Source organism: Anopheles funestus, chromosome 2RL, assembly GCF_943734845.2.
Source record: "Anopheles funestus chromosome 2RL, idAnoFuneDA-416_04, whole genome shotgun sequence".
Classification (NCBI taxonomy): Eukaryota; Metazoa; Arthropoda; class Insecta; order Diptera; family Culicidae; genus Anopheles; species Anopheles funestus.
The window spans coordinates 27,909,227-27,934,611 of record NC_064598.1 but is presented as its reverse complement, the minus strand read 5'-3'; the positions used below and the strand labels follow the sequence as shown (position 1 = coordinate 27,934,611).

The 25,385-nt window shown below is 43.5% G+C and overlaps 5 protein-coding genes across 5 annotated transcripts; 3 read left to right on the top strand and 2 right to left on the bottom strand.

Moving 5' to 3' along the window:
- Positions 1 to 13,508: 13,508 nt before the first annotated feature.
- LOC125761841 (uncharacterized) lies at positions 13,509 to 15,913 on the bottom strand. The gene is made up of 4 exons (XM_049423378.1): positions 15,681 to 15,913; positions 14,213 to 15,596; positions 13,768 to 14,140; positions 13,509 to 13,696 (listed from the first exon to the last, which is right to left on the bottom strand). The coding sequence occupies exons 1-4, from the start codon at positions 15,842 to 15,844 to the stop codon at positions 13,548 to 13,550; spliced, it is 2,070 nt and encodes a 689-aa protein (XP_049279335.1). The 5' UTR covers positions 15,845 to 15,913; the 3' UTR covers positions 13,509 to 13,547.
- Positions 15,914 to 16,236: 323 nt separating this feature from the next.
- On the top strand, positions 16,237 to 19,454 carry LOC125761844 (GPALPP motifs-containing protein 1). Its single transcript, XM_049423381.1, has 3 exons — positions 16,237 to 16,369; positions 17,885 to 19,078; positions 19,155 to 19,454. Exons 2-3 carry the CDS (start codon positions 17,885 to 17,887, stop codon positions 19,311 to 19,313), a joined length of 1,353 nt encoding a protein of 450 aa, XP_049279338.1. The 5' UTR covers positions 16,237 to 16,369; the 3' UTR covers positions 19,314 to 19,454.
- LOC125761846 (phosphatidate cytidylyltransferase, mitochondrial) lies at positions 16,381 to 17,874 on the top strand. Its single transcript, XM_049423383.1, has one exon. The coding sequence runs from the start codon at positions 16,684 to 16,686 to the stop codon at positions 17,689 to 17,691; it is 1,008 nt and encodes a 335-aa protein (XP_049279340.1). The 5' UTR covers positions 16,381 to 16,683; the 3' UTR covers positions 17,692 to 17,874.
- A 376-nt stretch (positions 19,455 to 19,830) lies between the features above and the next one.
- LOC125761848 (cyclin-C) lies at positions 19,831 to 21,104 on the top strand. The gene is made up of 2 exons (XM_049423384.1): positions 19,831 to 20,545; positions 20,643 to 21,104. The coding sequence occupies exons 1-2, from the start codon at positions 19,958 to 19,960 to the stop codon at positions 20,853 to 20,855; spliced, it is 801 nt and encodes a 266-aa protein (XP_049279341.1). The 5' UTR covers positions 19,831 to 19,957; the 3' UTR covers positions 20,856 to 21,104.
- Positions 21,105 to 21,360: 256 nt separating this feature from the next.
- On the bottom strand, positions 21,361 to 24,981 carry LOC125761843 (serine/threonine-protein kinase polo). The gene is made up of 6 exons (XM_049423380.1): positions 24,195 to 24,981; positions 23,788 to 24,012; positions 23,089 to 23,719; positions 22,662 to 22,989; positions 22,343 to 22,589; positions 21,361 to 22,265 (listed from the first exon to the last, which is right to left on the bottom strand). Exons 1-6 carry the CDS (start codon positions 24,297 to 24,299, stop codon positions 22,074 to 22,076), a joined length of 1,728 nt encoding a protein of 575 aa, XP_049279337.1. The 5' UTR covers positions 24,300 to 24,981; the 3' UTR covers positions 21,361 to 22,073.
- Between the last annotated feature and the right edge of the window lie 404 nt (positions 24,982 to 25,385).

The following is a 25,385-nucleotide window of genomic DNA, read 5'->3' as shown; positions in this document are numbered from 1 at the left end:
CCTCGGTTCCTTTTGCATGGGTTTAATGTATTGTAAACCAGAGGATCAATTTTGATTCAATTTCATTTAGAAATAGAGTTATTTTGAATAGCTCCTAAGCAATTGTGTCATTTAAAATGAGTAATTTTTAAAACATTTAAACAAACTGCGACATAATCAACGAGAAACAGAATTCAATTACAATCAAAAACATAAATGTAGCAATTAAAAACACACTCTTATAAAGTTCTCACACATTCTTTGCTAACGCTCTGCGGCGTGTACACCTTAGCACCGTTTCCGGTAGAACTGATCAGTCAACAATTAAAACCACATTTCCAACAATCGTCACCCTTATTCAGTGCTAGGCAAATCATTTTGTCTGTATCGCATCAAGAACATTCCTGGAACATTTTCTCCAACAAGCATTTAAAAGATTGGAGAAGTGAACAATTTTCCTACGTTCGGTAGGAAACAACCAAAGCCTAAGCACAACAGGAATTGTTAAAACCGATCGTTAGGGCAACAATGGAAGTGAAGAATCTTACGAAGGGATGCATTTTCCTTCGCAACGAACAATTTTCCAACTTCCCGTGTGTACTTTGTCCGATTGTCGACAATTTGCCGGAAGGAGATACAAACGAGAAAGAGAGAAATAAAAAAGGGAAAGAAATACCCACATCATACAACACCTTCCAATGGTGGCAGCAGACCACACTAACGATCGTCGCATGCCGTCTGTCTCGATGCAACCGCGTGCATCACATACGATCGCGTGCCTTCGTTTGTCTACGATGCTTTCTTTCCCCACCGACCACACGTGCCCGTTCCCCCCAACCGCCCACCAACCACGCGGAAGACGCTGGAAGATAAACTGTACCACCCTGTAGATCCGTGCCGTGCCATACACGACCGTGCACAAGATGAAAAATCTTTGCTGGGGGTTATATGCCCCTGCGCAACAGTGTTTAAACATCCCTTACCCGCGTCGTCCATACCCGCGTTTGTGCGTTTGCTTCCGTTCATTAACGTCTAGGAATAGCGCCGTCACCCCGTCTCACTGTTACCTCACCTCTTCTGCTACCCCCACCATACACCGCCTTCACACGATCGACAACCGAGGCGTGCATTTATTTCTTCCGCACCGCGCGACAAACCGCGTGTTCCCAGGCGCAGGGAGACAATTCTTTAAGATTATTCTCCGACGGCGCATTCTCCCTCGCACACCGGGCGACGCAACGCAACTCACGCACCGTGGTCGGCGATTGACATGACGAGACGTATGACTACGACGACGGACGACAGCACGCGCATTACCAACGTGTACACGGTGCGTACGTTGTTGCGCAGGCCTTGCGCTTCCCTGCCTGCATTTTCTTCTGCTACTGATGGGTCGGAAAAGCGAAGCCAAATTTGCTTTACTTCCCAATGTACGCAGCCCCCATTTGCGCATGGGATCAAACCGATGATCATCTTTCATGCGGCTGACAGTTGGTCTGTGCCACCCCAAGAGGTTGCAAGCCAGCGCATACGCACATCTAATGCGGGACATTGAAAATGTAAGCAAATAAAACATACGCTTGAAAGTGCAAAATGCGAAAAATTTAAATACCCTCCGGTTAGTGATCCTACATGATCGTAACCTTTCTTGCAAACATTACCCAATGCAAGGCTGTGAGTGTTATGTGTCACCGGGAAACATACGGCACCTTCTGAAAATATCACGACCGACATCATGTTTTGGGTGACAATTTTGTTCTCCCTTGGCTTTTTTTCTAAAATCATTATTTTTTCATTCTGTTTCAGTTTTGCGGTAATGTAAGGCGTTAGATTTCCCGTGTAAACTCACCGTCCCATACGTTCACGGGGTGAAAAATGCATTACGCAATCGCAGAACTACGGTGAACGAACTTTGAAATAATCACGCGCGGTTCAATGAAACATTACACATGGGATTTAATTACGTATTTTACACTAAATTATTTCATCTTTATCTCAGCTTAAGGATAGTCGTTTTTGTTGTATGTAGAACCTTCAAAGATAAATAATAAAAAAAGTTTAACTTACAACAGGATTTAGTTAATAATTTTAAAATCTTTTTTAATAATTTTAAATTCTTTTTTAAAAATTTTAAATTCTTTTTTAACAATTTTTAATTCTTAATCAACCTTGCACGGTCGTTGCAACAAAAGTTCCATCGATTAAGGAAAGCGAGATTATAAGGCTAGTGGTTTTAAATTAAAATATCAACAAATTCATCACTCTTGTGTATGACATGCATCATTACGAAAAAACACCATTTGTTATGCTTGAAAAGCATAAAATCATCAGCGCATGGTGCTAATACTATACGCTCGATTTACTGCATGGACCACAAGCACTTAGCACAGAGAGTCTAGAGACGCAAGAAATGCGTCTCGTTTGTTACATCTATCAAATTTGTTGTCTAATTTGAATCTGCCTACGACGATGGATCAGAAACAATTAATACAAACAAAATGCAAAACCTTCAAATAGAAATAAAATTATAAACAAATTTATGATTTATAATTAATTACCCCATCCCTGACATTGACATAGAAGCTAGACAGTAAATCCTTCACATTGAAACCGAAATCCATCCCCCGCAACTTCTCAGCTGCTCCCCGATCAAAGTAAAACATGAAACGAAGCGCGGCGGATGTGCTGCAATAACGTGATTCATCTGACTGCGATGCTGCATCGCCGGTAAACAGCTGACCCGGTGCTATCTGCCGCGTGAACACCCGAAACCTCGTGCAACTCTTTTACATTCATCAATTTTGAGTGAGGAGGTAACTGAGTCCTCGCATTAGTTGTGGCTAGCGAAATGCATTTTGCCGCGATGTGTACCATAACTGTGCCGTGTGCGGAACATACGCAAAACGTACCCATCGATGCAGACATACGGCCGTAGGCCACTAGATCCCCACGGATCGGAACGGAGCACAAAGCCAATGCCGATGCCGGGAGCGTAGGAGCAACGTTTGATGTAGCTAATTTTAGCGAAATTTTGCACGGGATTTTAAAACATTCATCTTCGTCCCTCTCTTGTGGCTGCGTTCTCCCTTTCCGGCTGAAGAGGAAGTCCCCGCCACGGTATGCTATACTTTCAACAGTATCCATGGATTTGTTGTCTGCAGCTTTATGTCTAGCCGGTCTAGCAACAAGAAAACAAAAGCCAAAACAATATTGTCTACCATACTCTGTGTCTGTAAGATGAGTTCTTGCAGTGTCGGTGCAGCTAACAGCTACAGTTTGCGAACGGGAACAAAAAAGGCGAGGGAGAATATATGACAACTTCTTCCGGTTTCGTGCGTTTTTGGTGTGCTTCAAACCAACGTACACTGTTGCACATGGGGTACCGATCGAGTATATGATTAATAGGTGCCTTCCTTCGTAGGCAGACAATGGCCACTGATCGAACTGATGACATCTGTGTTCGATACGGTGATGTCGATGACCTCTGGTCGATACCTTGAGACATTCGAAATTAGCAGTAGACTTGTTAACATGATCCCTACCATAAGTGCATAAGACCGGAAGGAGGGACCAGAAAACATCATTATCATGTCCTTCACACGATCTTCATACTATGTTCGTCGTCTCAATAGTCCCGACATCTGGTGTAACTAACAGTCCGACTGCAGAATGTCACCGCAAATTGAAGCGACCGGATGGACATCTACTTTTGCGTTGCTCTTGAAAACCCCACTGTCCCATATACTCGCAGGCACAGGCGGATGAAATGATCTATTTTTGGCCACCACTGCACTTCAGCATCCGTCACATCTCGTTCGCAGCTTCGTCCGTTGCTCTCCAGCAGCTTGAGGTGTGAGGGGTGTGTGTTTTTTTTTTTGGAAAATGATGAGTGGATGGTTATGATGCGATCGTACAGACCAGAGAGTCAAAACACCTACCATATTGTGAAACCGATTGTCCTGTTTATTCGCGTTGGTTCATTGCGTTTCAACAGTGGATGATATCATTTGCATTACTCACAGTTTGTGATATGAACAGACAGCTTTTAGCAGTGTCTTAGAAGAAGAAATGGGATCTAGGAGATACAGAAATGCGTCACCGAGTAATTGAAAATTGTCGTATTCTTAAAGAAGAAATTTAATTGAATTGGTGGAAGTATTAATAGCTTTTCAGTATCCACTTTATTTATAAAATATTATGTTTTGTAAAATTCTATAAAATTGCATCATCTGATGATAAAGAAATTACAGCCTATTTTGAAACTACGCATAAATTGTAGTATCTATCTGATGTGTTTCGAAGGAATACTACACCAAGATGTACTACTACATACTCAATCTCTACCGTAGTAACATCGAACCGTAAATCTATTAGACTACGCAATTGTCCGTCTCGTTACCGTTTATTGCGTAGGGAGCATACGCAACCTCCTAATACGCCTGGGAGCAGTCTCACCGAACAACTCTCGTACCCAATGAACGGTACGTTCACAACATCGCCATAACGTCCCCTTCGACACTAAGCAGGCTCTAAGGCAAAAAGTCTTTGCTCCCGGTACGCAGACGGCCAGGAATGTGCAGTAGTAGCAACAATAACGGACGAAGTGTCTCTTGAAATTATTTTCAGCCGGCAAATGTGTGCGCCACTTCGATCAGTGGCCTTAAAAATAACTCGTCCATTTCGTCGACACATACCGCACGGAGGGGTTCGACCCGAGGCGATTTCTCGTCCTCGTCCCCAACGTGCGCGCGTGCATGTCCGATCAGGGTTGACCGACTGTGCCGGGCACGTTCATGCGTGCAATGCGATCCGACCCCCAAAAAACAGCTGACTTCATTCGAGATGTCTTTCCAACATTCGGTTCCAACCTTTCGGAGAGTGCATACACCGATCGAGTGCAGCGATCCTTGGTATGTCACGTACAGCGTGAAGAAACCATGCGGAAAAACGGAACTCCTCTCAGTCGACCAGACGCCAGTTTATGTCGAGTTCGAATTGAGAAGGGTGTCAATTCCGTGATCGTACCATCGGAACGGAAGAAAACTTCAAGTTGAATGCACTGTTTTTGCTGAAACAAAAACCCCATCCCAACATGTCCAACATGGCAAGGAAAGTGAGAAAAAAAACACATTTTTTTCGCATCGCAATCGGCATCTTCCTTTCGATCGCTAGATGCGATTTTTGCCTACCATTTGCTTGCATCAAATGGAATGTTTTTTTTTTCTTTTTTGTTTTGCCTGTTTGCTTCCCTTGCCTTTCGACCCCTAGTCTAGACATCTACATTTCTGGAATCAACGATTTGCTGCACCCCACACCGATGGAAATACGAAGCGAATATTTTGTCCCCGGGGCTGCGCAACTGCTGATTCTTGGCATTAGCTGCCTGCCTGCGCAAGGAGCTCACTGTGTTCGACGGAGAAAGTTAGTTAAAAAGCAATGCCCACGGTGATGGTTTAGTGAATGTGAACTTAAAAATAGGACCCTCATGTTATGCATATCCTATGCCGTTTGCCGACGATTAGGGGAATGGTTTGTTTTGTTTTATCTTTTACATTTTGTGCGTTACGCATTGCGAAATAGAAGATCACGAGCCACTTTGGGTGTTTTTGTTTTGTTGTATTGTTGGCTTTTTCTCTCAGCTACGCATAAGAATAGCCTTGAAGCAGGTACCTTGTTTTGTGAAATCTACGTTTGAAAGTTGTATTAAAAATTAGCTTGATTCGTATTTTAATAGGTTTGAATAATAATAGTGCGTTTTTTCATGAAGAGAGAATATATACTCCTGTTTATATTTCTGTCTTACTTTTTCTTCTGTTATGTCTAAGTTGCATGATATGACCTTCTGAATAACAAATTTCAAAATATTTCTCACTAATTCTACCGTACAACCGTGTGTACCGTGAGTTCAATGATTTCTTTTAACTTAGCAAGTAGTTTTTAGCTTTAAAACATCTCTTACTGATGTTCATGGTTTCGTTTTCCCTGTTTCATAGGATTTTTCTTTTGGTTCAGGATACCAACAATTTAAATAAACAATTCCTCACTTCTACCGACATCCACATGCACAACCAAATCTCCCTTGATCGTTAATGTGGTATCTTATCTTCCGAGAAATTGGTTCTCGTTTATTTGTCGCGTATAGAGCATTTTACGAGTTTGCTGGGGGTCCTTGGTTGGGAGTAACCCGGACTACCAACAAACAACTGTGGTCTAAATTGAACGATCAAAAAAAATCTCCATGATCTTGTATGGAAATGCAGCATCGCGCCCCCGGTGTAAGATAACAACACACAAGCACAGGCCGGAAATTCAGCAGCGGCTAGGGTTCTCGGTGGAAATTTTTATGATCCTTCCTCCATCCATATGCTCTCTCCACTTTAAGCCGAAAGGTGTCAAGAGCGTGACAAATTTCCAGTGGCTGTTAATGTTTTATGTTGCATTGCGGGGGCACAGCTCGTTGTTTTTTTACTTCTTCTACTTACACTATCTTAAGTCTCCCCATGTTTTTTGTTAGAGGTTGTTGGTGTATTCTTCGTAAGATACGGTCATTCTCACTATCGCCCTAAATCTACGTACGCTAACTGAAAATCCAAGGGCTGCCTAAAAACGCGGGCAACCTCTTTGAGTTAACTGTACCCAAGAAAAATACTTTCAGATACCGATAGCAGTACACAATCGTACCAACCTTCATGTTGGGAACTGAAGATGAAACATGGTCGTGATGGAGGACTGTGTTATGTTCGTACGCTTTATTGTATTGTTGCGCCGGTAACGGACCCGACGTGGCCAGACCCTGGAGGTGAGCTAAGAGAGCGTGATATGCGTTCGTACGTACTTATATATACTAACTTAGTTCTAAAATCTTATACTAATACATGTATACCTTAATTACGCTATAAATTACAGGGTGGCTCGCACCACAACTGATAAAGAAGTGAAAAAACGCTGATAAACAAAAACAGATATTTCTACAGGCTCCAGCGAGACGGAAAGGGATTAGAGCTAGACAAACGTACGTGTAGTTTGTTGTAAAAACAAACGCAAGGTTGTTTTAACATTTCATTCAACACACGCCAACAACGTTTGGTCGAATGTACAAATGTATTACTGAGGAAAATCTTAAGACTAGCGCAACGTATGTTCAGACTTATGCGAGACCGAGCCGTCAACGAACAAAGTTCCGTAGACAACATTGGAAAGAAATTGAAGACGTCCTGTACTGTCTGGGAGAGTGGCACATTCGGTCACCCTGGGTCGGGAGAGTACCTACCCTAATGCGGACCAGCATCTACCAGGCCAAAGACCTTCAAACCATTACACACCTACTCGTACCAGAGTTGCGTGTTTCTGTTGTAAAAGAAGCGGCAAATACACAGACATACCGTCCAATGATAAGGATGAAAGAAAGAGAAAACATTTAGGCAAACGGTTAACGTTAAGATGAGGTGTGATAACACGTGTTCTTGACACAAACATCCCTACATACATCTGCAAGATCAGGAAGAGAAAAGATCTTTGAACTCGGAATCGGAAACGTGGTACCGTGTACACGCCATGGTGAGGGATGATCCTTCGTTTGTTGATCCCGTGGAAGGGTCGATACATAAACAAGAGCAAGAAAAATATGTACCCTAGAAAAGGCCCTCCCGATCACATCTTTCCCTTCGATATGGGAAGAAGAGCAAGGGAAAGACAAAGTACACGGACTAGCTGAAGTTTTAGTGTCGTTTTTCCACGGAAGTAAGCGTCTCAAGTTTTCCATGCGACTTATATTATTCCCTCAAAAGAGAAGAAAAAAAAACACACACACACACACACATGAGCAACAAACCGGAAAACGCGGGATAACTCAGTTCAATGACCGACAGTTGCCTTGTCGGTGAAGATCCTGCGCGAACACGTGAACGCACGTTTCGGTACAAAATCTTTCCCAACGGGTTATCGCGTCAGGGTTGCGCTTCGGACGCGTGATCTTTGAAGTATTGGTGGGATTTTTAGGATATAAGATAAAGCGCAGCTTTACGACCCGAGGTTGGAAGCGTTAGCCATTTGTCATGAATCGATACGTTGAATACGACCCTTTCCGAAGCTAGCATGCATCACGTGCCCGTACAGCATCATCTGGCAGGTCGTTAACGTACGGTGGTGTTATATATTTTTAATGGAAGGTAATAAAATTCTTCCAAATATTGCAAAGCTTCCACCATGGGTCAGAAGCGAAACGTGCCATTGCGGCCCAGTACCAACACTTGGAAAGGATACAACTGGTGCAGTGCGCCCCCGCAGTTTTCCACTTGAGACAAAACGCACTTCCGTTTTGGTACTATTTTTATTGGAGCGGATCTTCATCCTTCCCAACATAGCAAAAGCAGTATTGTTTCCAAGTTTGGGAGAAAAACAGAACATAAGTGCTGTTAGGCGGCAACTACATCCGTCAACGCGCATACATCATTTATCATCGTTTGCGAGCGAGTATAAGCAGAGAACCTTGGCTTTGGTAGGTGGAACGGTGCTGGTTTCATGGACAGATTTTACAATTACCAAGCTACCGGCTAATGAGCAACAGTTGCTGTTGCCACCCCATCGAGTTAAGGCTGTCAAATTGATCGACTGTAGCACAACAGTGGCCTACATTGTGTCTAGATATATTATAATTAAATGGTTCGTCTTAGGTTACTGTATTTTAACTCAGCTTGTTACACAGTTGTATTGCATAATTTCGAGTTAAGAAATACTGGTAAGGACACCAATTTACTCAGCATCGTACTTTGTATATAAAACCATAAAAGAACACACGTAGACCTCGATGTACGCCAATCAACAGATATCCTCAACATATTTGTACAGTTCCTGCTCGTTCGCTCTAAATAAAGTGTAATGATCGTGCAATAAACAGTGACTGTTTGTCGTAACATTTCACCCCTAATGAGTTGTCAGATGATCCAACACCATGCCCGTACGTACGCGGGATGCATTCGACAACTCAATCACACGGAAACCAGAAGTGGCCAACCTGGGCTAAGGTAAAGGGAAAATGGTACAAACGTATAACGTACCGTATAATAAATTGCAACGAATGCATCAATATTTTCCACCCCATTTGGTGTCCCATTTCCAACGGTTCTTCCCCTTTTCGCGGTACGATTGTCGACACGGTTGTACCGAAGACTGATCAAATATATTGAGCAACCGGAGAAACCGAAAAGCCTGTCTTGTCCTTGGTTCTCCAATGGTCGGAATTGACTGAAACGATTATCAAGCGCCATGCGAACGTCCCCCAAAATGCCGCAGTTCACCATGGTACGGGAGGAGATGATTATTTTCCTATAAATTATCATTAACATCACGTCGATACGCTTCCCCGCACAAACTCTCTTTCGTTCTCTCTGCGTTTTCCAAAATCATTTAGCGTGCGCCCTGCTACGACAACAGGAACATCCCGGCAAGGATGGTGTAGATTGAACGGCGGAAAAAACGAAACAAATGGTATTCGTTTTTAGACCTTTGGTGAGGGGGTGGGGACCATACCGGAAAGCTTCTTCCAACGACTAAATGCGCCCATCTGGAGTGAAGGGGAAACAACGCAACACACTTTAAAGCACCGTTGTCCCCTAAAATCGTGCAGGCACTGGGAAGTAATCGATGATGGAAAATGACGAAACGGAATGCCTAGAACGAGGCCTTCACAGCCGCTTTCGAGGTGGAAAGAGTCATCATTTCGTCACCTTCCATTTGACATTCTTCCTGTTTGGTTCCGGTACGGCCAAAGTGGAGGACGACGTCATTTCTTGGGCATGAAACGGAAATGAAATATTTGGTTGGAAAAGTCAGGCAGGCAATAGGGTGGAAGATAGTGCAGTTCTACTAAGAGGTAACCCATGGTTCGACGATGGATTTGATGAATTTGCTACATTTCATGTTTGTTTTTCCGCAATCGCAAGAACACGTGTTTCGCTACCGGAAATGGTAAAGAAAGTGACGAAGACTTGGGTCATTTATCGGTGCTGCTCCACATCTCAACTGCAAAGCAGTGCAAACTGCACAAAGAGTTTTAAATATAGCACCAGTGAGGGGATATTGTGAAGCGCAGCATAAACAAGAATGTGGTAATATATTCATCCGATATATCGTATATTTATTACAACACAGGCATTAACATTATAAGAATAAGCAAGAAAAGCATTAACATTACTGCAAAAGAGTATTTATCGGGAAAAAATAAAACCTTTTACATACAAACCATAATCAATTAACCATTTATGCTAGTATTAAACCCACACGCACACACGCATGTTCGCACAGAGGATGAATTATCAACGATCGCTTCATAAATTGAGCCATTTACAATGCAGTCGTGAAAAATGCTTCAAGGTATGGGGTGCAGAATCAAAAGGGCACCACAAGTAAGTACACCACCTGAAGAGGTGGTCCATGCAAAAAAAAAATAACATAAAAAACTGGAACTCCCTTGCACAAATCGCGTTGCCTTCTTTCCCAATTCGAAGCAATACCTCCCGGCAGGTTCGCTTGATGAGATAAGGCAACAACAGACAAAAAAAGGAGAACAGAAAACTCTTGGCACGAAAGGTGAACGGTGCTGGAACGGTGCTCAAGTAAATCACCTATTTTTCCCCTCCTCCGGCATTTCTCATTTACAAGGTGCTACGCATAATTGCCGGCGGAAAGGATCGTCCTCGATCGACAGCACAAGATAAAGCTCGCTGGGTCCTTGGAGCCTTTCAAGCTGGTTGCGAATTGCAGGTTTGTTTTATTTTGTTTGTGTAACTCTGTAGATGATTTTTTTTCTTGTTGCTTATTGCGTTGTCCAACTCATTCCACCCTAGTGGATGATCGCGATTCCGAGGATCAGCACCACAAAAACCACACCAGCCATCAAGAGAGAAGTACTGTTGATCTACAGTGAGGCGAAGGTGCCACACAATCGGTCCTTTTTATGTGAGTTCAGCGGTACTTAAATTAATTAAAATTAATTTTCGGCTAACATTTAAACCATTTACCTTTTGTCGTTTTGGCACCGAGAGTTGAAATTAAACAGTGGCAACGCTGGTTCATGCGGTTAAAGTTTGCTAATGCATGGCAGCAGCAGCAACTCGGTCCACATCCGTCGGTAGTAGCCGGCTTCCGTCGAATGGGATACCCCAAGGAGCAATTAATTGACCGTTGAAGTGATTTATCCTTCCGAATCTGGTCCCGCGCACGATTATTCTACACTTTTGCACACTTTTGGGAAACCTTTTTTTTGTTGTTGCTGTTGCACCATCGACACATTTGTTTGCACACTCCTTCTTCTCTTTTAATTGCTTTCACTTCGACACGTTCTATAATGCAACGGCACGGGTAAGGATTTATGTATGCAAGAGAGCTCGAGAAAGTCACTTATAAAACGATCACCAAAAAAAAAACGAACGCACGAAGCGATACACGCACGCTGACACTAACGCATCCAACGATTTGGCAATTAATCCCCGTACCATGGGGCGATCGTGTTCATTTCATTCGGAGTGAATTTAATTGATTGCACGCTATTACTTGCAGCCGAAAATAAATATCGATCACGTTTCGTTACGCTTATATGCATCCGGGTGGGGTGCGGTTCAATAAATAAGGATAACTTCACTCGTACGTTATAAATAAAATAAATAAATAGATAAATAAATAGTTGCTTCTAAACGCTACACGGCCCACATCCCGATGGAGGACGCTTGTCTAGGACAATTTGTGTCGGAATAGAGGATGGCAGTGAAGTCACATTTTCACTTTCTACACTAGCGTTTCCGCGCAGCTTTGCTTAGCGAAGCGCGTTCGGCAAACCATCCGACGCCTGCGGTGGAAAAATGGAAACTAATGCTCGTGAAAAACGTTTCCCCCAAGCGTACGCCGTTGTGCGAGCGTTTAGCTTTGGTGCTGCGACCGATCGTTCGTGTAGATGGTTTTCCATCGGCAGGCACAGCCGCCGTCACGATCAACGTGCACAGTGATGTATCGTTCGAGTGGGACAGAATGGAATCGAAAAAATAGATCTTAACTTTCTTTATTGCCACAAGCTGTTTATGAAAGACATTAACAACAAAAACAATTGCATCATCAATTAGATCGTGAAGTTATACAAAATTTAAATATTCCTATGTACCAAACCGCACTCAACACACTGTAGACATACAAAACGAGGAAAAAAGAAACATACACGAAAAGGATGTCAAAACATTGCGATGTACCATAGGGCTAGAGAACGAACCCCAAACAGAATAAAAAACGATCGTCTCGAAAGCAAAAGGATCAACGACACAGCAATGATGGCGAGTGTTTTCCACCGAACCGAAGTCGTACGAAAAACAAGCTACGCTAACGGAGCGAGAAAATGTGAGCATGCGTATCGATGGTATAAAGAATGACAAAGATCACATCATAGCGTTGGCGCGCTCTTCCGGGGTTGAGAACAGGAAATGCGTTGAAAAACGCTTTTCCCACGTGCGAGTAATTGAAACATCATCATTTCATTCTGCCCTGCTTCCTCTTTCGTTGGAAGTACTCTGTCGAGCAAGGATTCCGATGAGCGATGATGCATAAAAAGATTGTTTATTGAAACATGATTGATAGATAAATCATACCGTTTGGGATGCTGTGTATGTGGACGTACGAGGAGCAAATTCTCTAACGGAAAGCGCTTTAAAGGATGTTCCTGACGGCTTGATTAAAACGATTATTTTTTCGCATTATTTTTAAATTACTACAACCTTAAAAGGCCTACCACTTTCTGGCTTTGCTTGATTTATAATTTTGTATTGTGGAGACCGGCGCCACTACCACATACATCGCCGAGCCAGCCGCAAAGTTCTCATGCTGTGTAAAGAAATTTAATGATGATTTCGAATATAGGTTTTTTAAATTGTTTATTAAACCATACTTATTAAATTCAGTCATTAATCTCTTCATACCTAGTACAATCCATTTCAATAGGAAAAAATAAAACAAAATTATCTTTAACGCATCTACATTTCGTTATTCATCTAATTTGTTTCTTGATATGAGCGATTTAAAGGATCGCTATCCTGTCGAAACTATTGTTTAATTCTGTAATTGATTTACTAATAACAACTATGAAAGTAAATGCAAAAAACTTGTAACCGAATATTGTAAAAAAGAATTTGGTCAATATGCATAAACAACTTAAGTAAATTTAATAGCTAATCATACTACCGCCTTAGTATCTGGTGTAAGAAAGTCAGTGTTCGTTTCTTAAGAAAAATAAGTCAATAAATTGACAAAAAAAATCATTCCAAAATGTATATAGCTTCTTCGGTTGCTCTTGCATGAGTGAACGCGAGTAGCAGAATTTTCTATCTATCATGAACAAAATTCATATCAACGGAGTAGCAAATCAGTAGTATAGTCCATTTTGTAAACAAATTTCGATATAGTAGAAATCAATAAAGATATAAAAAAAGAAAGAGTGTGACAAAAAAAACAGAAGTAATGGCGATGAATATGCAACTATTACATCAGTCTCATTGTAAATTAGCATGATGCTCACCCCGCATACGCCATTCTTATTTCCCAATTTCCAAAATAGTGATATGAGTAGTGTCACACATGTCTTCATCTTGTGATGAATAGATGTCTGCTTTTATCAATTTGCCGCACACCGTATCAACGTTCTCCTCATTTCCACCTATCGCATCCAGCAGGAAAGTGGGGTCTGCAACGAGAAAATGTAAAATTTTGTATGAAATGCCGCTAAAAGGTTTCCGCTCATCGATGATTCCTTACTTTCCAACACACACTCAATAGCGAACTGGTGTCGCGTCAAACCGGGTGGATAACGCCGGATTTGACTATCGACACCATCGTCGATGATTCCCTCGTCCACTAGAAACACCGTAACGGTGTTCTGGCCCGGTGACTGTATGGTTACGGCCCGGTACCAAATACCGCCCTTGTTTACCAGGCACAGCTCATTGCCCTTGGGTTCGTAAGGGTTTGGGTCGATTTTTCCATACATCTCACACTCCTTTATCATTATTTTATATTGCGTGTAGGTCGGTTTTGTCATCACGCACAAAAGATTCTCGGTGAACGCGTTCGAAGCATTTGTTATCACCAATTCCATTCCCTTGCCCTCATAGCACACCGCATCAATAAGCTAGAAAACAAAACGAAAGTGAATCTCATTAATTAAAATATGACCAACTTGCCCATTTTCCTCATGGCTTACCTCATTCATATGCACCGGTTTGTAAGTGTTAGGGTTTGTAACTACAAATTTGGACGTTTTTTCCGGCGATTTGGGCGGCGAAGGCTGCTGTTTCTTCGTGTTTGAGCACGAACCTTGAATATTTAGCAGCTTCGAGCTTAAATGATACTTTTCGCTGCAATGGTACATTTCTACCATTTTGATGCCCGCCGAATTCTGCACATCGATCACTGTGAGCAGCATAAAGGTCGCATCATTTTCCAGCTGGCGCAGAAACTCTTTAATGGCCTGTGTAAATGAGGCGATACTTTCGATCCATACACCATGCGTCAAACAGTTGGCATACTTAATCTTTGGATCCGGAATTTCTTTCAATGTGTTCCATTGTACCATTTGGGAGTTACCGAAGTCCGGATAGAACACCTCGGCCATATTGTTTTCAACCGATTTTACCATGGCTCGGTAATATTCACCATCGTATCCCGCGAACACGATATCGTGCACTAGCGGCGGTACCGAAAGGTGGCTTTTTACGCTTCGAGCACATTCCAACGCGCGAATAAACAGCATTTCAACGGCGTTCCTTTCACCGTTGGGTCCGGGTCCAGTTTCGTATATGTATATCTTATCATCCGCTACGTACGATATTTTTACCTTACTGCCCGGTTCTGGGAAAGCGCCATATTGCAGAAGCTTGCCTGGTTCATTCTTGACAGTGCTTTCTTTACGCGCGCCATCGCTTGAAGACATCTTGGTGTTTGTACTGTTCACATTCTCAACGACAGGCACCTCCTTCTGCTGTTTTGGCTTTAAGATGTTCGATGATGGTTTTGGCGTGACAAAACCGTCTGCTTTTTGGCCATTCTTTTCTACCTTTTGTTCGCAAACGGCAGTAGTACTTTTAGCATTAATCTCGTTCGCATGCTTAGAAACGGGTTCGGTCTTCTTTTGTTTTGGTTTATCCATAAGCGATGATGATTTTTCCATGACAGCACCGACAGCTTTCTGGCCATTCTTTTCCACTTTCTGTTCGGCAACGACAGTCGAACTTTTGGTATTTGCATCTTTCGCACTCTTCATGGCAGGCTGTTGCTCTTTCTGTTGAATCGCTTTGCCTTCATTAGACAGCGGTTTGGCCATAGTAGTAGCACTGCTCGCTACAACCGTCTGCTGTGAGCCGATGTTCTCTTTGTTCTTAGAATTTGCCGGCTTTTTGTTGTTGACCACATCATTTCGAACTGGCACAGTAGGTAAACTTGGTACCACGTTAAGGGAATTCGGTGCTCGCATGCTTGGGGGATTCATCTTCTCGTTGGATATGCTGGGCGGAATTGGCATTACCGGCGATGCATGTTGATCTAGACAAATAGACGTTCCCAATATCGAGGTTGCCATCAGCAGTCGACTAAAAATGAAGGACCAATGTTACAATCAATTTCAACCTATACAATAGTCAAGTCTGGGCGACAAATTTCGAGGCAATACTAACGGCATACATAAACTTCTATGCGTTGGCCAGTGCTTAACTTGGCATGGTACATTGCAGTAAAAAGTGCCGCAAGTAGCACATACAAATTTCGCTCCTACCACTTTACACATAGCACATTCAACTCGTGGAACGCACAATAAAGGAGGCGATTGTGTAGTTGCCATTTTGCAGCACTATTCTGAGGCACAAGCACGTGCTGGCTTCTGCAATACCACGAACTAAATAACGATAATAGCACGATGCTCCCGTTGGCTGCACTATTCCGGCGATAATATGAATTTGACATTTAGTTAAGGGTGATCGTTTGGCATCTACTGTGCACATTTTTATTCGACATAATGTCTCTTCTAGCTAATGGTGGGATATTTTAGCAAAATATAATGTTGTTAAAATAATTCAGTGTGTTTAAAAGGCTAAATAATTCCCTCAATTCTCTTTAAATTGTTGTTACCGCACTGAACATAAATAACCATTTCAATTGTTGTGTTCTGTTTGGCAGCACGGTTTGGCATCGGAAGAGAGAGATTATTTTCACCGGGATATCAACGCGAACCGTCATAACAAATCAAGCTATGTTTTGAATGCCGGACGTACCATTTTCTAGCCCATTTTAAATCATTCGCCAAACAAATCCTGCTGGTAAATTACGTACACTAGCTGCGTAGTTAACCCAACGATAACAGAGCAATGTAAGTATCGATGCTTAAACCTTCAAAAGTGCAATCGTGTAGCCCTCATCGACATTGAACGATACGCGCTGTGATGTACCAAAATACATGCCCTTTTTGTGAGGTGATTTTGACATTTGTGGCTGTACATGACCGCGTTACGGCTTGTCGGCGATCGATAAGCGAGTGCTGGACTGCGCGCGAAATGTGTTAAGTAATAACAGAAAGTGATATTGAAAGCAGCCAAAAACACCACAATGTACTGTTAGCGAACCGTGCATACGAATGTCACCCTAAAGCCCCAAACGTTCACCGGTCAACAAACCATAACAACGATGCTTACACGAGGCAACACTGCACCAATGTTCTTCCGGATACTGTCCAAGTTCCCGCAAAACTTTTCCTTCTGCTTTGCGTACGGATCCGGCGTAAAGCAGCAGCTCGGATACGAATCCATTCGCTCGAAGCGCAATATGATTGACCTCATATACGTTGTGGACAATGCCCACCGATGGCACACGGCCAACCTCGACCAAAACTTCGAGCATTATTCCAGCATGCGGTTGCTGGGCGGGGGTCTGATAGCCAAGTACCAGGAAACGCTAGGGGCTCGCGTTTACTTCAACACGCTCGTGCAAATCCCCGATGAGGACGTCATCATCAAGTACGGTGTCGTGTCCACAAAGGATCTGCTGGAGGATCTAACCGACTGGCGCTGCATTTATCTTGCCGGACGGCTACACAAACCGGTGGAAATCATACGGAACGCTTCCAGTTCGAAAATACAGAACGCCATCGAGCAAAACCTTCGTTCGGCGGTACACGCAGCCCTGTTGCTGCTTCCGGAGAAGTTTACCGAGTTCGAGCTGTACCGGGCAATATCAAACCTCAGCTACAGTGGGGACTTTCGCATGATATTTGGGGAAAACAAGGACAAAGTCAACAATATTGTGCGTCCGCAGCTTGAAAACTTTCGCAACCTGTATGGAACCACGTTCGAACAATTCCATCACTGCCTGGAGCTACCGATCAGCGGCAGCGATAATCAAATCTGCACACAGGATCTTTCCGAGACATCGGTTCTGGCCCATCTGAACGGGCTCCCCAAGTGGCCAACGCGTTTGATTGTGGAGCGTCAAACGAGTGGACGGTACCGGCAGGACACGGAAGACATTTTGATAGGTGTTTCGCGATCAACGAACTACCAGTCCACTGTAGCTTCCTGTCTGCGTTCGATCGTATGGTCGAGCAGCGTTTGGCAATCGATTAAAAATATTCCTACCGCAGGACTAGCCAAATCGGTGCGCTATAGCTGGGCAAAAGCATTGAAAACATTTAGCTAATAGTATGTACGTGTTCGCTGCAGCTTAAAAGATCTAAAAAACACTAGTCCAAATGTGCTCAATAAAACTATTGACAAAGCGTTTCAAAACCACATCGGTCGTTTTAGCTTAATCTTCTTTGACTTTGGCTGTTGTTTTATTTATTCCTTGGGCAAACTATACGCGGTCTAATGCTTTCGCTTTGTGTTTACAGATGTCTGACTCAGATACAACTGATTCTGATTGCGGTGTACGGTACAAAACAACCACCACAAGACACAAACATACATCATCGGGCGCTTCTTCATCATCGAGAGCCCATACAGAGCGATCATCGTACCGTGAGGAACATCACAGCTCATCACGACACTCCGATCGACGCCGATATCGCCGCAGTCGTAGTAAAAGCCCCGATCGTCGACGTCACCGTCGAAGATCTCGCTCGATTGATTCTCCCTCCCGATCACGATCCAAACATTACACATCGCGATCGTCAAAGAATGATAAATCTCCCACAAAAGATCCACCCGCAGAAAAGGTACTAGATATTTCCGTGTCTTCCGTGTCTTCGCAAGATGACCAACCGGAACAACAGCCCTGTGCCGCTAACAATCGTTCTGACGAGAGTTTTGGACCTACATTGCCACCATCCTTGACAAAAGCCTCCGATAGGGAGCGTAATACACTTGGGGAAAACAATCACGATGAGCCGATTGGACCAGCATTGCCGCCACATTTGCAGAACAGCAAATCAAAGGAAAGGGATGAACCCATCGTTCCTGAACCACGTTGCATTGGACCGGCGCTACCTCCTGGGTTCGTTGCTTCGCAAATATCCGATAACGAACATATTTCGTCTGAATCGGAACTTTCTCCATTTTCTGAACCGGAAGAAGAAGCAGAAGAAGAAGAGGAGCATGATATTGAAGACTTTATTGGGCCTCTACCGGGCACGTCTAGCTCGCGCGTAAATGTTGAACTAGAGCAACGCGCGCTGGAGTTGAAGATACGGCAAATGGAGGAAGCAACAGCCCTTGCGAATGGCAGTGGATCATCCACTGTACCGAAATCTCGCGAAGACTGGATGCTGGAACTACCAGATATTCGCAAGATCAGCGATATGGGACTAGGAGCGAGACAGTTCCGTACACGCGAAAAGGCCGAAATTGGTGACCGTTCTGTTTGGACGGATACACCGGCCGATCGGGAGCGTAAAAAGAAGGCTACCGGATCGGAACGTTCCTCCAAGCATAGTGATGCTGTGACGGAACGCGATCGTGAACGCGAGCGATCGCTTATTGCCAAGCGGGACAAAGAGCAAGAAAAGATGGTAAAGCAACATAAAAAGAAACACAAACGTGACAAAACGTTAGTGGAAATACATCAGAGCAAACTGAAGAAGGACAAGGTAAGGAGCGTTTATATATTAGCTCAATTGGTTCTCTCAAAATAATACATTTTTTTTTGTCCTTCGCAATTTGCAGCAAGCATCCAGTGATAGTTCCGAACCGACAAGAAGACCATTCGATCGAAATTTGGATCTGCATGCAAATCGCTTTGACGATGCCCAAAAGAAAGCAATTATGAAGAAAGCGCAACTACTAAATTCACGGTTTTCCAGCGGTAGTTCGAAATATTTGTAAAAACTTGTCGTCGATTGCTGATGAGTAGTGATAGTGGCACAGATTGTGCACGATGAGGAATATTTTGTACGTTTTACATTACTGAACAACTATGAACATTGTTTTAGGTTCAATAAATATAGCGATCTATGACTTCAAAAACTTGTTGATTGATTAGTATTTTAGCCTTATAAACCAATACGATGGTTATGTACTTTAGTTCGTACGTTCCTTGATTCTAAAATCATCGATCAATTTGGCTAACAATTTATCCGATTCCGGTAAGTTTTAACAGTTTCATAGAGGGAAAATTCGAGAAGATATTTGCATATTACAAACAAGTATACATTCCAACAGTTGTATGAAGCAACAAAATATGCTAAAATTATTTTGTTTCTCTCTAAAAACTAAAAATAACTAATGCATTATCCCTTTTTATCCGATATTTGGTACGATTCAAAAATGACATTTTGAACCGGTTCAACCGGTTCCATCAAATCCAAACAGAAACTGTCAGGGCAGCAGCTGTTTACAAACAGCCATTTTTGTTGGAAAAGGGCGATTTTCCCGACTCTCGAATGAATTTTCAATAACTTTCCACACATCACCATCCAGTTACAAGTGTTAAGTTTCCCGTATAGCTGGTAAGAAGTTCGCCCTTTAAGATGGCAGGAAACTTCTGGCAAAGCTCGCATCACCAGCAGTGGATACTGGACAAGCAGGATCTGATACGGGAGCGTCAGCATGATCTGAAAACGCTCTCCGAGGAGGAGTATCAGAAGATCTTTATGTTCTTTGCCAACATCATACAGGTGCTGGGTGAGCAGCTGAAACTGCGCCAGCAGGTCATCGCGACGGCGACAGTGTACTTTAAGCGCTTCTACGCCCGCAACTCGCTGAAGTGCATCGATCCGCTGCTGCTAGCACCAACCTGCATACTGCTGTCCTCGAAAGTGGAAGAGTTTGGAGTGATTTCCAATTCACGGCTCATCACCACGTGCCAGACGGTGATCAAAAATAAGTTCGGCTATGCCTACCAGCAGGAATTCCCCTATCGCACCAACCACATACTGGAGTGTGAATTTTACCTGCTCGAAAATCTCGACTGTTGTTTGATTGTGTACCAACCGTACCGCCCGCTGCTACAGCTCATGCAGGACATCGGCCAGGAGGAACAATTGCTTACCCTTACATGGCGGCTAATCAATGATTCCCTTAGGACGGATGTGAGCCTTCTGTATCCACCGTATCAGGTAAGAAAGTAGCACGAACATCCGTAAAGTATTTACCAATAAAACGATGTTTCTTTTACCTTCTTTTGTCACTACTATGTGGACCAACCTGCAACAGATCGCTATCGGTTGTCTGCAGATAGCGTGTGTAATTTTGCAGAAGGAGCTGAAGTCCTGGTTTGCCGAGCTGAACGTCGATATGGACAAAGTGCAAGAGATTGCACGTGCTATAGTGAACCTGTTCGAGCTTTGGAAAGGCTATGATGAGAAAAAAGAAATTCAGGCACTGTTGGAAAAGATGCCGAAACCGAAACCACACCCTCAACGGTGATTTGCCGACCAGTGCTCAACGATCTGGCAAGGGCTGGCATTCATCCGCATGCCATGTTACTTGCGGATGCTGGTTTAATCGTTCCCATTCTATATGCATCTCGGTCCCCTCGATAGCCAACAACAGAACTGATTCCGTACATGTAACCGGTAGCTTGTAATGAACCTTGTGATTCCGAGACTACGAGGGCGCCACCACAGCGCATGTATCACCATATACTCTTGAATGAATAATAATTTATTCCCCTTACTCACGCGAATTATGTTCTTTCCATGCAGCAGAAACATTCACACAGCTTAACATCCGAAGATTATTCTATTCTCCATTCTATTCGGCCGCTTTCAATCGATTAGTATGTAGTGCAAAAAGGCACGGGTATTCATGTTTCACGAATTCGACAGACCGCATGCATTAAGTTGTGGCTTCGCTTACTGCAGAGTGGCAGGGAATGGGGGGTAGGTATCTTACAATTTGTCTTCAAACGGACCAAAGGGTGTGACATGGGTTGACATGTTACCATCGTGAACATGTGTTCAGATGCATTTATATTTACGTTGGAATTGATTGTGAAATGCAAATATCTTCAGTAGCGACGCTATCCTAACTTAATCTTAATACTTTAAACCGTACTGCATAACTATACTTTCTCACTAAATCTTGCCGCGGACAACGGAACGAAAGACAATTGAACACGCAGCCACCGGGCTGCAAAATGCTGAGATTAAAAACAAGTACAAGTGAACGGGAATGATCTTTTTCTTTTTGCTTTATATAATACATCTTCGGCAGCTTAATATGACACGAAACTAAACAAAAAATGAACGCTCCTGTGTGTTGCAAACGGCGGCGCAAAGTGATGCGTAACAATGGGACCGGAGCGTGATATAAAAATGTATAGTGAAATAAACAGCAAAAGCTAGCGCACACTGAAGACGTTAAAGATTAACAAAAACCTAATAAAAAAAACCCCTTCCTGAATATCTCTAAATGCAAGTGCAGATCATTGCTGTTAGTGGATTCAATATCCTACCGTGTCAAATACACACAAAATTATGTTTCATTCTTTTCTGTGCTGCACTTTAGTCACGTTATAAATGCTTCTTAGAAAATGGGGGACATTATCATGTTCGAATTGGGTTCACTATTTTTCCTGAGCTGCGTAACACTCGTTCCTTTCGTATATCCCGACTACGTGTACGGTGCACCTGGCAGTGCAAATTAGGATAGCTTTTCCAGTAGTTTCTTTATCTTTTCGTGAGCGTACCGTATCTTGGTGTACAGATCGTTCGAGCAGCCCTGTTCTATGATCGTCTGGAAGCGGTATGTGCGGAAATTTTTATTATTATCCATCAACGTCACGGCACGCATCAGTGGACAGAGTATAATCTTTTGATGATCGGAGAAATTGAGCTGAAAGAAAATAACACACAGAAATGAGACCAAATGTTGTAGCTGTCGAAAGTGTATAATGCATTCATGACGCTTACTTGCACTGTGCCATTTGTTAGATGCATGACGACCGCACACATCGTGCGGAACCAGGTGTGCATATGCGGTATACGTGATATTTGATCGCTTTCAATATTCATTACGCCTGCACCGGCCTTTACCAGATGTTCCATCATGTACCGCTTGAAGTAGGTAAGCAGTTTCATTTTTTTCTCTAGATGCGTTGGGAAATTGTTCACGTCCCAGTACGATTCCTGGCCTTCTTTATCGATGAAGTGAACATTGCTATTGAAAGGAGGGAAATTTTGTGTGAAAGAAAGTTGTGAACAAACATTCCAAATCGCTCCGAGCACTTACTGTCCATTGGCAAGCATAATTAATTTGGTGGTGTCGTTAAACATCACACCCATTCCTTCATCACTAAGCTGATAGCCGAAACCGTACTTATCGCTGTAGTCCACCCATTTCGATACCCAAAACAGTGGCTGCACGGCCGGATCTGTGTTTTCATCATCCAAATTACTCGCTAGCCGGGGTGGTTTGGCCAGGAACAGCTTCGTTAGCTCCCTGTGCAGTGTTTCTATGTCCGTACGGTACGTATCGTTGTGGCGTGACATCATGCCACTGGCAGTGATGGGATCATGTAGATTGTTCTTCAGGAAGGATGATTCAAACCGGGTATCATCTGAGTAAAGGTAAACGAGCAAAAAATGGACGAACATACGTTTAATTGTAGGTAACACTAACAAATCCCATCGTTACCGTATCCGGCAATCAACCTTACCTCCACCACCGTTCATTTCGGATAGTGGCTTTCTATTCATACGCTCCGCCTGCTCCAGCTGATCCGCTCGCGGTGCCATCGTGAGGCAGGACATTGGGAGCGAGTTCGGGATGTGACTGCCGGACAGAAATTCAAACTCAAACAGCTTGTTAATGCGGGGCCGCTTCAACGGGTCCGACTGCAACATGGCACAGATCATTTCCGCCGCCGTATTGCGCAGAGTCGGAGGCAACCGGTAGTCGCATTTACGGATCCGATTGTACGTATCCTTCAAGCTCTTCGTCTCGAACGGGGGCTGACCGACCAGCAGCGTATACATTACGCATCCGATCGACCAAATGTCCACCTCGTAACTGTGGCCCTTTTTGTTCAAAATTTCCGGCGCAATGTAGTTCGGTGTCCCACAAAGCGTTTTCTTCCGCTCGCCCTCGAACTCGATCTTGGTTGCGAGTCCAAAGTCTCCAATCTTGACGTGCAGCTCGTCGTTCAAAAACAGATTGCCCAGCTTCAGATCCCGATGAATGATGTGCTTGTCGTGCAGGTATTTCACCCCGGTCATAACCTGATGCATGTAGTACCGGCATTCGTAGTCGGTGATGACTTTTCGACGCTTGTGCAGCTCCATCATTGACTGTAAGTGGAAAACGAAACGTCACACATTACACCGCTCGTTACATTCTGCTCGTCTGACTCACGTACCCGCTTCTTGCACAGCTCCAGGACGATGTAAATATTGAGCGGATCGTCAAAGAAGCTGTAAAACGCGACGATATTTTTGTGATCCAACGAACGATGGATCGTTATTTCTTGCGTCATTTTCTCCTTCTGGTTGTGCTTCATCATCAGCTTCTTTGAGACGATCTTGCCGGCAAACACCTCGTTCGTGGCCACATCCACTATCTCGTAGCACTTGGCGAAGCCACCCTGCACCATGCGCGGAAACAAAGAGAAAATCCATGGTGTAAACAACAAAAGTCATACCCAGCGCGGCCCGCACAACAATTAGAGGTTATACTACGCAGACTTCGGAAATGGTTTTTTGTGGAGGAAGGGCGAAGGACCGCGTTGGAAGGGATGCAACATGGGATTCACCAACGTAAGCTTACCTTCCCGAAGAACCGCATTCGCCGGAACGTCCGCTTAGTGGCAGCATCATACAGCTTTTCCGGAATGTCTACCGCTTTATCGTCTGGCTTGGTGACACTACTCATGTTGGCACGGGTCGTCGATACGGTGCGGCTTACGGTCGTAATGAGCTTCCAAACGCAACAATACTAACTACAAACAAAATGACCACGCACGACGTTAGCGGTTGAAGCTGGTCACAACAAAAAATTATGCCTTTTTTCGACAGCGAACTGGCTTTTGGCCCTTAACTTTGCACTATTAAGTTCCGCGATTGCTGCTCGATGCGTACCTCCAAGAACTCGTTAACGCTCTTTTTAGCGATCCTCTTCTTTGCCGTTATCTTGCGTTCTTTTCGATCCTTTTTGGTCGATTTTGTCACCAATACACATGCACGCGCGGACGTTGTACGTGCCACCACTGTACCAACAGATGAAACACAAAGGATGTAGCTATGCAAAGTCGATGCGTTCTTTGATAAATCGAATTAGATCTGGCGAAGCTATGTTGTAACCTTTGAAGATCTGAGCAACAACGTGCAGCAAGACGCCTTCAGTGCACACACATAGAAGTGAGACCGACAACAAATTTCGCGCCCGGGTGAGACGTTGACACAGCCGTTACTTTTCGAATGGCGAGGAAAGGAACCTGCCAAACGGTCTACGTTCGACAGTTGGTTCTTCGTTGCTAGAACCGAATTAATAATCGCTAATTAGGAAACACTGTTCTGTTGGATGCTTGGCTGCACGGAGGAAGTATTGAGCATTCTTTGAAATACACAATCCTAATGGTAAGGAACACTTTAAAACAGTTATGACGATCGAATTTGAATTGCGATTAAAGGGCACAATTTGATCAAATGGTCATAACTTTTTGACACATAGGTTGGAAATTCCAACTGTGCTCACCACGTGAGAAAGATCAGTGAGCAGAGTGAGCAGAAGTTGAATGTACCCCTGTCAATAAACGCTTAGCAATTGTCGCGTTTGCGAACGCGATTCAGATTTTTTTTGCAAAACTTCATATAAAAAAAAATGCGAAAAGTTTCTATACGTGTATTTTTGCAAAAAATCGCTATTCGAAGCGCGATTTGACGCCACGACAGTTTTCTGTAATAACGGCCACGATAGCTCGATTTTGCTGGCAATAACAAGGTAAACAAAATTAGAGAA